Raw genomic sequence first — 14,649 nt, 5'->3', positions numbered from 1 at the left:
TCAAACCTGGAGTGGCCCAGAATTTCTACTTCGAAATGATTTCTCAGCGGTGGTAGGCATGATAAGGCAGGGTGAAGAAACAGATTGCGTAATTGCTTCATTTCTCTGATTCCTTTTGCATATGTTACTATTGAGAATCAATTCCAATTTGAGGGGAGGCTTTAATTCCTTGTAAATGAATAGGAAGTGAGTAAGTAAATGTTCAGTGTTTTCCTCAAATTATGTCTCGTAATGTAAGAAAAACAGTGGCAAAAAGCCATCAACAGATGGTGTTTTCATTAGCCAAAGATTTATTTTTCAAAGCATTTTCATATTAATGAAGTAAGGTTGAAATTAGAGTCATCCTGTCAGTTCTAGTTCTGTGTTGATAAAATGTGCTGACATTTTGCAAATTGCTAGGGGGCTTGAGCTAAATAACCACTTGCCATATCTTTTTGATGGTAACCCACACAGTCTATGGTGTAACCAGACTCCAGATTTTGTGTTCAGCCTTAATTTTTTTTGTGTGCCTTTACAGAAGCTGTGAGTCTCAGTTCTGGGCCATAAATGAGGAGCACACAGCAGGAATCTTAGTCCTGCTCTGCACCGTGAATTATTTATAAGAAACCGTCAGTTTCATGACAAGTGTGGCAACAGGTTGCATGTACTTGTTAGAAAACATTCTCTCCATGGAATCCCATGTTTGAATGAAAACACAGTCTGAAACACGTATATCTAATATTGTGTTTGCTTGTGTTCCTCAATCTACATTATGTTTACCTAATGTTAATGCAGTCATTTGTGATACCTGGGATTTTTATTCATGTAGGAATTTGGACCACTCTGCCAGAGGAAATCTCAAGCTGATTGGGTCTATTGCCAATATTCACTCTCTAACTTAAGCTGGATGCTTCCAACCAATGAAAACTTTATCATACGCATTTCACGGTCAAATATTTGAAAAGGAGCCTAGGCTTGTAGCTCTCAGCTTTGTCCCTACTGATGTTCTCCTTAACCCTGTACAGTTTGGCATCTGCTTCCAGAACTCTGCTGAAGTAAACTCCTTTCTCAAAGAGCACCAGTGACTTCTGATTACCAAATCCAACCGCCTTTTCAGTCCTCATTTTTCTTGCACACTCTGCATATTTGACAGTGACAAATCTTTCCTTGAAACATATTTCTCTTGATTGCTTCTTAGCTTGGCCTCAGACCTGCATTACAAACTGCCTTGAATATTGCAGCCTCCTCCTAGCCAAAGTCAGTGCCCCAGGGTTCTCTTGTTTCAGTTTGCCCCACATAATGCTGGTAGGTTAATCTCCTAAGTGCAGCCCTGATTATGTCATTACCCTTGTTCAAGAGTCTTTGGTAAGTTCCCACTGCTTAAAAAAATAAGTTACAAACTCCTCACCTGGGCATTCAAGATATAACAGGGCTTCAATCTCCATTTTCAGCCTGGCACCCCAGTACCAACACTTGCTCTCTTGCACCCTCTGTTCTAACCAAACACAGCTTCTGTTTCCTGAACTCGTCCTCTATATTATTCCCCTATATTCCTTCTGCCTGAAACATCCTGCCCCTCTATTAAAATCCTACATATCCTTGCAGACCCACGGTAATTTCACCTCCTCTCTTATCTCTGAGGTCACTGCGCTCTGAACAGTATAGATGATCAATACCTTTTGTTGTATTCAATCTCTGAACTGCCATATCTTCTTTCCACCCTGACATACACTTAGCTTAGATATCATGGCCAAATAAATAAATGATTGCTGCCCATCCTTTTTCCATATTTCCTGTGTCGTTGCTAAGGAGAAGTTGACAGGTTTGAGATGTTCCCTGGAGTTAAAGAATTCCAGTGGAGATACTGCACAAGCCAAAAAAGAAAGCAAAAAGTAAAGACATGAAAGAGAAAAAAGTGGTGAAAAATCATTTCCATGGGGATAAAGCTAATAAACCAAGAGATCTGGTTAGAAGGGAAGCAAAGAGGGCCTCCCCTGGTGGCACAGCTTTTCGTTCCCCGGCCGCTGGCGAGGGTCCCACAAAAAAAAAAAAAAAAAAAAAAAAGGGAAGCAAAGATTAAGCTGGTTCTCCAACCCAGTCTGACTGAGAACAAATGAAATCAGGCTACCTGTCCTAGAAATACATATATCCATGAGCATTCATGCTTTGGGATAGACTCATGGACAATGCCAAGAATACTAAGGGGCCACAGCTATTTAGTGGAAGAGAAAGGGGCCAAGGACTCTCTTCCCACATCGTCCTCCCAACTCCTCATGCCCTCTCTTTCCTCCCAGCCAAAAATTACGAACTTTGAACACTTAAAAACTTTGGAAGCTTTGGAGACAACATTGAAACAGTGAACATGACCAAGGGAAGGAATGCTAGCAGAATAAGGGCCAGGAAGTTGGGGTATTAGATTGGAGTAAACTTTTGAGGGTGTTGGCATGGTGAGTGAGCGAGGAGGAGATTCAGGAAGACTTGAATGAGAAGCAACTGAAAATATGCTAAGAGTTCTGACTGCTGTTGTAACCACATTGTATTGAACAGATTTGCAAAGTACTTGTAATGTGTACCAAGAACAATCTATGTACTAGAAAGCAATGGATGTCTTCTGTTGATACAGCCAGACTTTGTGTTTGGCATCTCTGTGGGATATTCTTTAGTGCCAAAGAGGAGAAACTATAAGGTACAATGTTAGATTTTGATGAATCCCACATTTAAAAATTCATCTTTCTTTTTTTTTCTCAAGGAACTTACTGATAAATGTAAAATGCTATCAACAAAAAGACCAAAGAATCATGGAGTGCTGGGGCAAAGCTGTGACTGAAGCCTAGAGGTTCCAGTCTTGCCTTTGCTACATACTAATTATAGGACTGTGCAGAACTGTGTCCCCATTCTGAAACTTGGGCCTCTTATCTGTAAAATGCTGCCATCTCCTACATCATGGTTCATTATGATTATTAAATGATATATGTGAAATTGACTATTTTTGTGTCTGGAAAGTAGTGGCTGATCAAAGAGAGAATAGTATCTCTTCTCCCCATGTCACAGGATTACTATGAGAGCAAAATAAAGTATGGAAATTTGGGTATAGACTTCATCTTTTATGAAAAAAATGAAAAGTGAAAATAGTGTTCAGTGTTGGACTTCGAGCAACAATTCTAGAGGCAGCATGCACCCTGTGCAGGGAGTAGCACTGCCAAACTCCTCTCCCAGAAAGTAGTTTATACAGGTTGTGCAGTGGTCATATCATTCCTGCTTTTACTACATGTCTGTATTATTTTAGCTTTTATGGTGTTATTTAGTATGATTCTGTAGATTATTTTGGGGTAATTGTTAATGGTAATTGCATCTTCACTTTACACCTTTTTGACTTGTGAATGTTCTCCTTTCAGATAGTAGGGAAAACTGGACTTTAAAAGTTAAAAATATTATAGAAAACATAACCTTGCTTTAATGTCATTGAAGTCCTATATCCACAAAGTCATGACTATCATCTTTTCCTCAACAGTGATAGTCCCGAGTGTTAGCATTACTAATTAGCCCTAGATTAGTGCTTAACGCATAGCAAGTACTCAGTGAGTGTTTGAAATATTTGTCAATTGACTGATCTCCACGTAGTCTTGCTGCTCAAGTTCATTGAACATTTCTTCTTTTTCCCCCTTTCTTTCCGGTTTCCTTCTGGCTTCACACTCTCTGCCATGGCAGCAAACTTTGGAAATGAACCTCACCAACCTGGTTAAGCGCAACAGTGAACTAGAAAACCAGATGGCCAAACTAATACAGATCTGCCAGCAGGTTGAGGTAAGTAACAGAAACACTTTTGACTTTTCAGAGGACTTGGATTGGGTGATCCTTTGGAAGTATTTGGTTTTTGTCAGAGTGTAGCTCAGCCATTTGGAATGAAACACTGAATGGAAGTTTCACTTCTTTAGGAAGCTTGTTCAAGGAAAAGTGGCAGATAACAATTTTTTAAGTAAACAGGTGGTAGTGATGGCTTGGGGTCGGGGCGGGGAGACAACAGTCCAAGGGACAATCACGTCTCCTTTCTATATACAGCAGGCATGAAGTGTGTTTCTTTCTTCATCAAACTGGGCATTATAGTTCCTTAAAGAGGTTGTTGGGATGTCATCAGGAAGTTGGATTTCTGGGTCCTTGGGTAGGGTAAATTTCATTCAATGCTATGTTATTTCTGTAAAAATAGTATCAGAACTGCTTCTCCTCTTCCTAACTTCTTCCTTTGTCCCCATGTAACTTACCTGGTCTTCATTCATCACCTTTCTAATCATTCTTGCCATTAGCAAATGTTATCTATTTCAAAGTGGTCTGTAAATTTTAAAGTTATACAAGTAAAAGGTTTTCTACAGTTTTTACCTAGAATCTCAGAGCAGTGTTACAAATGGAGTTGACCTCTTCTTCTTACATAGACGTAATAAGAGAAAGATGTTATTTCTCTTTCACAAGAGCATGAAACTGTAACCATAGTGTTGTATTGATTTTTGTTGAAATGGCAGTGGTAGGGCTTAAAGTGTGAACAGGGTCAAGGAAAATATGACAGGATTCCTCATTGGAATGGTGAGCTAAAAATGTTGCTAATTCTACGTACAACCCAAAAGTCTAGTTCTAATCTTACTTGTATGACAGATAAATGTATTATCTCTTTCTAAAAAACTTTTAAGCAATAAAATAGTTTTATTAAGATCTCACCTTTCAATCACACCCGGGTATTCCTATTTAAGAGAGTTAGAAGACTCTGTAAGACCAAGAATCTCTTATATGAGTAGACACTCCTGATTGTTTGAATTTCTTAGGGTATTAGGTTTCTACAGTATTTGCATCATGAGAATACCTTTAGCAACCTAATCGCTGCTGGACACTCCGTTTGTGAAGAGAGTGGTGCTGTATGTAAGGCATGTAGGATGTTGGTTATACTCAGGTGTGGGATTGTGAAATGGGGTGGGGAAAATAGGAAAAAGCACAGGGAATGGAAAGGAAAAAAACACTGGAATGTTGGAACATAGTTGAAAAACTGGGTTCTAGATTTGACTCTACTATTAACTGGTAGTATGAACTTAAGACATTTAGCCTCCCGGTTTCAAAATCCTTATAAAATAAGGAGTTGAGCTGACTGCCTGACCTTCAGTGTCTCTTCCAGATTTCATAGGTCACAATTCTGTGAATGGTTGTCACTTTCTTTGTTCCCATCATTTTCCTGTCTCATACTTTACAACAAAGGAGAAGCAAAACAGAAGGCAGTTTAGAGTGGATTTCACTTAGTCAGAATCCCTCTGTGTCTTAATCTATCAAAGCTTCTGATTATGTCTTTAGATTACATTATAAGAAATGAACACTAGTGAAGAGACAAGGGAGTATTATAAGCATAGGACAAGATAAGGAATCTCTTGGGTTAGAATTTGCATGATTGAGGGCGGAGTAACAACTAATAGTGAATAAAACGATGGTTAGAAATTGTAATCATAAGCTTCCTCATTCTCATTAAAAAGACTATTAAGTGTAGAGCAAGTTGTAGTATATCTAGCAAAGTAAGGAGTTTATTTTCATTGCTTATTCACTTTAGGAACTCTCTTAATATCATCTCGCCTCTGGGAAGTTTGTCACATTGGCCAGCCTCACTCAAGTAGCTCTGTTTCTACATTTCCCAACCCATTGCACCAATCAAATTTTTATATTCTGGACCCTACTTTTTTCAAGTGGCAAGGAACTCGTTTCATAAAACGATGTGTCATTGTGTTAATAGAGGAAGACTCATTCTGGCCCTCTAGGTAACAGGCGATATTTAAACAGTACCTTTCTGAAGCTAGTATTCCTGCCTGAGCCTTAAGGAGATGACACGAGGTCTACCAAATAAAAAACCCAAAGTAGGAGGGATGAGCCAGCCCTATGATGAACCAGCAAAGGCGGTGTTTAAGAAGCTCCCTTAGGGATGCTTATTAAATTCTATTTTGTAGGCCACTGTCTGCTCTGGCTACCCAAAAGCTCACCATTAATATTTATGTATGACATAATATTTATGTATGTATGACATTTAATATTTCCAATGAAAATAGCATATGCATGGTATCTAGTCTGTGAGGGCTTGCATGCTACTCAAATCGACCCATGTGGAATTACGTAGAATTAGAATGTTAACTGAGAATTGCCGAAGAATTGTGAGACACTGCATTGCATGTCAAGGGTGAAAGTGTATTTTGGGAGTTAGCTGCATAGTCTATTCAGTTTAAGATTCTGTCTCTGATAGGGACTCTACAGGGTGATTTATGGAGGACCATGACTGTTCTCTATGACATCATCTCTTCTGAAAGGTAGAGATGTGCCCTTAACTTCCCATAATAATAGGGTGAACCCAGGGTACTTATTATACACATTCAACACAGAGCCTATATGTTCAAAAGCCTTCAGGACAAGCCCCAGGATTAGAAATGCAGTTAAAGAAGGGACTTGAGACTTCATAAGTGCTTGTAAATACTTTATAAAATGACATAAATGGTAAGATACTGTCAGTCATGAGAGTCAGACACTGAAGGTTAATTTGGGCTTTTTCTCATTTTATCTAATCCAGATAGGTCTATAGGATGACTATATTCACAGTTTAAACCAGGCCTTTCATGACGGGCGGGGGTGGAGGATACCAGCTAAGGCACTTCTGAGAAAACTGGAATAGGCTATTTTCCTGCCAAACCTGTTCCCCTTCCTTATTGTCTGCAAATGTTTTTGTCACAGACTGACTTCATGAAAGGGGCCATAAATACTGCCTCCCTCCTCTAGTTCTTTCTCCCTATTCTCTATCCTCCTTAGAATGTATAAACAAAGCTGCAGTCTTCCTATTATTATAGAAAGAGAGATTAGGATCACCACAGATTTGTTAGCTGAATTCTGTGGTAATGCAGCATATTATAGTTGCTGTCCTGCTTTCAGAATTCAGTGGATAGGGAGTTGGAAAATGCTTCTGGTCAGGGCTGGAGAGCATGGGAGGGAAGTAGAGGCAGACCCAAGACTCCTTTAATCTGGTTAAGATAGGGCACGCTTTGACCTTCTACTCTGGGCACTTGATCTCTATATATAGTTCTTTGTTCTGTCTCATCAGGCACTCTTTGTTCACATTACCAGAGGAAATCTCTGTTTAATGCATAGCCAAGGGAAAATGTATACCAATAGATGGATATTTCCTCTTGGCTTCCAAGACTGCATAGTTTTGTGAATAATAAGCACTCCTGAAAAATATTGAAGGGAAGAAAAGTAGTTAAATACTTAGTCATTAATTGGTCAATAACATTTCCTGAGCAAGCATTGTGTACTCAGTGTGGTAGGTAATTTGGTGGCTACAAAAGAAGTATAGCTGTGTTTATTTCTCTATAAACGTGGTTGATGGCCTTCAGGAACTTTTCAGTCTATCTGGGGAAAACACAGTATACAGGAATGTTTATAAAAGACCATGCAGTACAGGTAGTGGAAATGAATGTAGTGTGGTCCTTTCATTTTTAATTGTTTGATCTTGTGTTAACTTTTAGAGCACTGGGTCTATTAAAACACCTTTTGGACATTTTATGTACTATCTTCTTTCTCTCCCCTCCAGAGCTGTGGCAGTACAGTAGGTTAATCTGTTTCCGAAGCTCAAGGGGCAAATTAATTTCTTTCCAACTCTTCTCAAACCTTTTAAGGAGCTGGGTGGTGGTGTTCTATAACATTAAAAGAAAGAAGAAAGGAGGTGAGTTGCAAGAGGGGAGGAGTCTTCCCTTCCATTGAGGAATTCCAGCTTTGTGTCTTACCACCGGGTCTAAGCTTTGATAACTTTCAGAAGTCTTTCTTTTAGAATTAGAGCTGTAGGTGGCTTGGTATTCTCCCTACTCTGCTCCTATTGCTCACTGAAAAGGTATTTGGTTTAGGAAAGGTAAGAATCAATGTCTGACTGTGTCTCCAAGTGTAAAAATAGGCGTCTTAAAATAATTTATTTATATATATTTTGCATCATTGTTCATTTTTTTACAATGTTTGCTTTCTTTTCTCAGGTATAGTCCCCATAGATTTTCCACCACCAGTTCACCCATGCGCCATCACCATAGTCCCTTGTGCTCTTCCCACTCTTTTTTGATCCCTCTCCCTCCCACTCCCCTATTTATTTTTGTTTTGTTGTGCTGTGTTTTTTTATTGTTATTATTTTTTCCCTGATCCCTTATTTGGTTCTCTATAATCCTCCTATGAAACCATCTTATATTTTTCTTTTTCCTTCTGATTATTTCACTGAGCGTAATCCCTTCTAGCTCCATCCATGTTACTGCAAATGGCATTAATTTATCTTTTTTGACTGCTGAATAGTATTCCACTGTGTATATATACCACAGGTTCTTGATCCAGTCATCTAAAAAAATAGATGTTTTTAAGACCTGAAACCATAAAATACATAGAAGGAAATATAGGCGAAACACTACATGACATGCACATCAAAGACATCTTTACAGGCACATCACCCAAAGCAGTGATAGTGAAGGCAATGATAAACAGCTGGGACTACATCAAATTAAAGAGCTTCTGCACAGCAAAAGAGACAATAACAAAAACAAAGAGAAACCCCACCGACTGGGAGAACATTTTTGCACACAACACTAATGATAAAGGTTGATCACAAAAATCTACAAAGAGCTGATGAGACTCAACAAAAACAAAGAAAATAATCCAGTCAAAAAATGGGCAGAAGAACTAAAAAGAAACTTCTCTGAAGAGGAAATGCAAATGGCAACAGGCATATGAAAAAATGTTCAACATCACTTGTAACCAGGGAAATGCAAATCAAAACTACCATGAGATACCATCTTACACCAGTGAGAATGGCACATATTAAAAAAATTGCAACAGCAAATGTTGGCGAGGTTGTGGAGAAAAAGGAACTCTCCTGCACTGTTGGTGGGAGTGCAAACTGGTCCAACCACTATGGAGAGCTGTGTGGAGATTTCTTGACCTACTAAACATAGAGCTTCCATATGATTTAGCAATTCCACTCCTAGGTATTTGTGCAAAGGACACAGAAACATCAATTCCAAAGAGCACCTGCACCCCTATGTTTATAGCAGCACTATTTACAATAGCTAAGCTTTGGAAACAACCCAAATGCCCCAAAATAGATGACTGGATCAAGAAGATGTGGTACATATTCACCATGGAATATTACTCAGCATTCAAAAAAGATAAACACATGCAATTTGCAGCAACATGGATGGAGCTGGAAGGGATCATGCTCAGAGAAATAAGCCAGAAAGAAAAAGAAAAATACCGGATGGTCTCACTCATAGCAGGAATCTAGAAAACTTAAATAAGGGACCAGGAAAAAGAATAACTATAAGAAAGAAAATATCAAAATCAACAAACAACTATGAACCAGAGACACTCTATGGGGGTGGGGGTTGAGAAAGGAGGGGTTGGGGTAAAAATAAGAGGGTTGTAATTGTATGGGGAATATAAAAATAAAATTTAAATAAAAAAATAGATGTTTTAACAGAAATTAATTAAAGAAAACACTGCTTTGGATGATTTCAGCAGATCACCCTTAAATGTTTTAGAGTGGTCACTATAGAAGATAGAATAGAATCTAAATCATTCAAGCACAAGTATTTATTTTGGAGGAGTGTTCTACAAGCACTGAGGAGATGATATAATGAAGGGATGATTAGGAAGTAAGGGTGCCCTGGGAAAGTTTATTGGAGAAAATATATATCAGCCAAATGTTGAAGGAGGAAAACTAAAATACTTCTTGTGCTGAGAACAGAGAGCAAGGTGTCAGTGGAGGCAGAAATGAACAAATTGTACGGGCAGATGGTACTCTGTGTGCTGGGTATACACTGGGTATATAGAGATCAGTAGGAAGCGGCCCCTGCCCTCAAGGAATTTATACAAATTGGTTGAGAACCTGAGAGGTAAAATGTCAAATAAATGCCAAGTGATAATTATTGTAATGAAGGTAGGTGCAAGATGATAAGCTAGCATAGAGGAAGAAATACCCAAGTCTGCGTGAGGGACTTCGAAATGACTGCAGAATGGAGATAAAAATCAAGTTATCTTAAAATAAGAGTGGAATTTGCCAACAAAAATGACATAAGGGAGTGAAGGGGACCACATGCAAAAACAAAGAAGGGTGAAAAAGCACAAAGGTGTTCAGGAAACCAGCAGAAGTTTGGTTCATACAGAATACAAGATGTGAGAATCATTGCAAGTGATGAGTGTGGAAAAGTAACCAGGACTTAGACAATGAAAGGCCTGCATATACCATGCACAGGTGTTTGGCCTTTATTCTTAGGATAAAGGATTTTTTTTAATTTTTAAAAAAGATTTATTTATTTATTTATACAAGCACTGGGTACAGTCAGAAGCGCAGGAGGGTGAGAGAATTCACCAGAGCCAGAGCGGGGAACAGAACAGGCAGACTGACAAAATACACTGCTGAGGGGAGTAGCAGGCGCAGCAGGAGAGGTCTGTCACGCCATGTGGGACCCTCGCTGGCGGCCGGGGATCGAACTGGTGCTGCAGAGGGCTGTGGACACCTTCACAGCCCAGCTCCCAACCGCTGCGCCACCAGGGGAGGCCCAGGATAAAGGATTTAAAGCAGGGCATAACTGGGTAAAGATCTGCATTTTAGAAGGATTGCTCTGGCAGTAGTAGTATGTAGGACGGAACAAGGGTCAGGATTCAAAAGTGACAAACAAACTAGATGGATGGCTTTTATTGATCCAGGGAGAGACAAAGGCAGTGGCAGTAGGGCTAGGTAGGAGGGGATAAGTTAGAAACATTTCTAGGCAGTAGAGTTGGCATTACTTGGTGATCGACTGGATCAATAGGTGAAGGCAAATTAGAGAATAGTAGGATGATCCACAGGTTTCTGGCTTGTGTGACAGAATGGCTGCATTCCTTTTGACTAGGTTAGGAAATAGAGAAAGAGTTCTTTTTAGACATGAGAGGTTTCTTGTGTTATGAGCGAGGCAGCCCATGGGCTGGATCTGGAGTTTGGGAATGAGATCTAGGAATGGGATAAAAACCTGGAAGTCATCAGCATCTAAGTAGCATCTAACGCCATGGAGAATGTGTAGGATGAGGCTTAGGATAACTCTCCAATTCAATCTTTTTTGCCGATTGGAACACAAGAGTAAACTGATCTTCCAAAAATAAAACAATTGTGGGGTTTTTTTTTTTTAAATGAGATTACTGAGAGAGGGTGTGCATTACAAAATAAACATTAGAAGTAAATTTGCAAAAATTATCAAAGTTTTTTACATTACTTTCAAAAAGACTATAATAATAAGTTGTAGTTAATGAAGATTTTCTAGGCTCCAATAAGCACTTGACACGATGTGTTAACTCATTTAATCCTCACAACTACTCTACGAGGTAGACACTGTTATTATTCCTGCATTACAGATAAAGGTATTGAGATAAAGAGATCAAAGTGATTTGCCAAGGTCATGCTGCTTGTTGGTAACAAAGTAGGGATTCAAATCCAAGCACTTTTTTTATTTTAATTTAATTTAATTTTATTTATTTATTTTTTTTAAATAATAAATTTTATTTTTATATTCCCCATACAATTGCAGCCCCCCCCCATTCTGACCCCAGTCCCTCCCCTCCCGCCCCCGCCCCTCTAAAAGTGTCTCTGGTTCATAGTTTTTTGTTGATTTTGATTTTCACTTTCTTATAGTTATTCATTTTCCTGGTCCCTTATTTAAGTTTTCTAGATTCCTGCTATGAGTGAGACCATCCGGTATTTTTCTTTTTCTTTCTGGCTTATTTCGCTGAGCATGATCCCTTCCAGTGCCATCCATGTTGCTGCAGCACTTTATTTTTTTTTCTTGTTTAACATATTTTTTTAATGTTCAGTATCAAATCCAAGCACTTTAGATTTTAATTACTCCATTATACTTGCTTTTTTTAAAAAGATTTATTTATTTTTATTTATACAAGCACTGGGTACAGCCAGAAGCGCGGGAGGGTGAGAGAATTCACCAGAGACAGAGCAGGGAGCAGAGCAGGCAGAAGGACCGAAGTACACTGCTGAGGGGAGCAGCGGGCGGCAGGGGAGGTCTGCGCGCCTCAGGTGGCTGGGGAGCAGCCGGGGATCGAACCGGCGCTGCAGAGGCTGCTGGCAGCTTCGCAACCCAGCGCTCAACGGCTGTGCCACCGGGGAGGCCCCCCATTATACTTGCTTTTGCAAGGCCAACTTATATACCATTTGGATGTCTCTTGTTCATCACTGGTAATTCCTGGTCCCATCAAGAGGATGAGTTGTAGATAAGGATGAGTTCTGAAGGAGAACAAAAGAGAAACAGCAGAAGAGAGAAGGAAAAGCAACAAAACAGGATCACAATAGCAAAGGAAGGGAGGCCTTCAAAGTGTGGAAGGTTTGATAGAGAGTTCATTGCAACAGCAATATAATACAGGAAAAGCTCCTCAGTGACCTTTGAGATTGACAAAGTGAGGATGGAAGATAGAGTCAAAGGTGTCAAGGACAAAGTAAGTTGCAAGGAAATGCAGGCTGCGAGAAGAGAAGTTTGATTATGGAGGTGAAGAGAGAAATAGAGTGGTAGTTATTATCCTTTTGAAATTCAAAACTGTCAGACTCACAAACCCACATACAATGAATGTCCTACTCCTTTATTCTGTCAGTGGGGAGCTAACAATAGGAGTCACTGGATCCTGACCACACTTGCTTCATTTCCCTTCCTGTTTTGGCTTCTCGCCACATCTCCAGCCCAGAGTCCTCTTGCACAGCACCGAAGACTGTCTCAACCACTTGTTCTTCCTAGAAAGGATGTGCGGGTTCTGGGAGGCAGTGTGTGGAGCTTTGGAGTTGAGCAGACAGAAGTCAGATTAGCTGTGTTTCCTTGAACATACCACTTCTCTGAGCCTCAGTTTCATCATCTGTAGCATTAAGAATAGTTGGATCTTGAAAGAAAGGTGATAGATGTAAAGCACTTACTACTGTGCCTGGCAGATAGTGGAAGGTCAGTAACTGGAGGTGGTGGTAGGGAAAAGGGCAGAAGTAATAGTACAAACAGTTGTTAGTAGCAGGAGTACTAGTAGTATTTCTCTGGACACCACACCTTTGCCAGATATTCCTGGCTGGATAGAGGTATTTATCACTATTTCTGAGGGTGCGGATGCTAGTCATTCCCAAATCCTCGCAATGAATCCCAAATTAAATGTACATGAAACGTACATGGGGAGTGGGAATGGTAATTAAATTATAGTACTAAAAATCTTCAGATTCTCAGCCACATGACCCTATTTAATAACCCACCAACAACTCTGCAAGAGTGCTACACGGAAAACTGTTAGGCTCAATAAGCTGCTGGTTTTCAGTTACTAATTTAAACAAATATTACTTGGTAAGGAAAAGTTCAGTGCCTTTTTACAAGACTATTTAAGGGAGTTTATACTTAAGTAAATTTGCCCATTGTGTGCCCCAAATACCTCTTGATTAATGCTTCAAAACAAAGACAAAATGGAAGTGTCAGGGAGGGACACATGCTTTCATCTCTAGTGGTTTTAAAAGGACAGAGTTCTTTGGGATTGTCATATTAACCAAATGTACTGTGAGTGTTTTGTGAGACACAGAAGAGCAGAGACAGATTCAATAGCTCCTGATAAGGATTTGGGTTACCAGCATCACATGAGAATGAAATACCGGTTTTGAAATTAATGTAGAATTATAGGTGGAGAAAGTCGTTTCCATGAATAATGGAAAATAAGTGACCTAGCCAGTAGATTCATTTATCCTACTGAATTGACTAATTCAGAGTATAATATCTAATCTTATTAAATACATAGCAGTTGATATTTAATACAGAGGAAAAACCTAAAGCAACTGTGCCATTCAAAGCATGGGCAAAGCCTATTTTTATATTAAAAAGGAAAATGCTTTATAATTATTTAGGCACCTACTGCACTCAGTTCTTTTTCAAAAATAATTTGTGACAATTCTTGATATATTCCAGTGAAATGAAATTTTTGAGGATTTTAAATGTTGCATTTGAAACATTTGGAGAGTATGGACACATGACAGCATTGTAAGGACAAAATGAGTGAGAACTAACGTTGTTTTCCCTCCCCTCGCCCTCACATCTACAGGGCAAATAAGCTTCCTGCTGCGGTCATGCTTTTATAGTCAAAACAGTTCATATAGGCATGCGCACTCATTCTGTTCTTGCACTTTCTTTTGGCGCAGTGAAGCTCATTTTATAGCCCCATTTGCCATCTGCTGTCTTCCTCCTCCGGTTCCCGCTTCACAGTGTTCAAATTCCAGGTTATTCACTAAACCACCAGAACAGTTGCCTAATTTTGGACCCTCTTGCTTGCTCCACTCTTTGCACAATCTGCCCAAGTTCCCCATTTCCAATATATTTTTGGAAATTGGATGGAATCCTAGTAATTCAAATTAAACCTAAAATGTTGTACCTTTAAGAGTTTTCAGTTTCACCCCTACTTCCAGTTTCTCTTGTCATCAACCCAACCAATTAACCAACCGACAAAAGACAATAAAACTAAAATAACCATCACCACTACAGCAGACATCCACACAGCCATTGAAATGCCCTTTCTGCTTCTGCCTTTTTAGTGGAATCCATTACAACTAAAAGCTTTACATGCATTAGCTCATTTAATCCTCACTAT

General features: G+C 39.4%; 1 protein-coding gene across 3 annotated transcripts in view; it reads left to right on the top strand.

The window, feature by feature from the left end:
• The window catches only part of MID2 (midline 2), an 81,076-nt gene that overhangs the window by 24,939 nt on the left and 41,488 nt on the right, over positions 1 to 14,649 (top strand). For all 3 annotated transcript variants that reach the window (XM_037512106.2, XM_037512104.2, XM_037512105.2), the window contains exon 3: positions 3,688 to 3,783. In XM_037512106.2, the coding sequence (XP_037368003.1) occupies positions 3,688 to 3,783 (96 nt within the window). The remainder of the gene's footprint in view (positions 1 to 3,687; positions 3,784 to 14,649) is intronic.

Source organism: Talpa occidentalis, unplaced genomic scaffold, assembly GCF_014898055.3.
Source record: "Talpa occidentalis isolate TD23 unplaced genomic scaffold, MPIMG_talOcc4v2.1 talOcc4.15, whole genome shotgun sequence".
NCBI classification, from domain to species: Eukaryota; Metazoa; Chordata; class Mammalia; order Eulipotyphla; family Talpidae; genus Talpa; species Talpa occidentalis.
The sequence above is the reverse complement of the archived record's forward strand: the minus strand, read 5'-3'. Positions and strand labels throughout refer to the sequence as shown.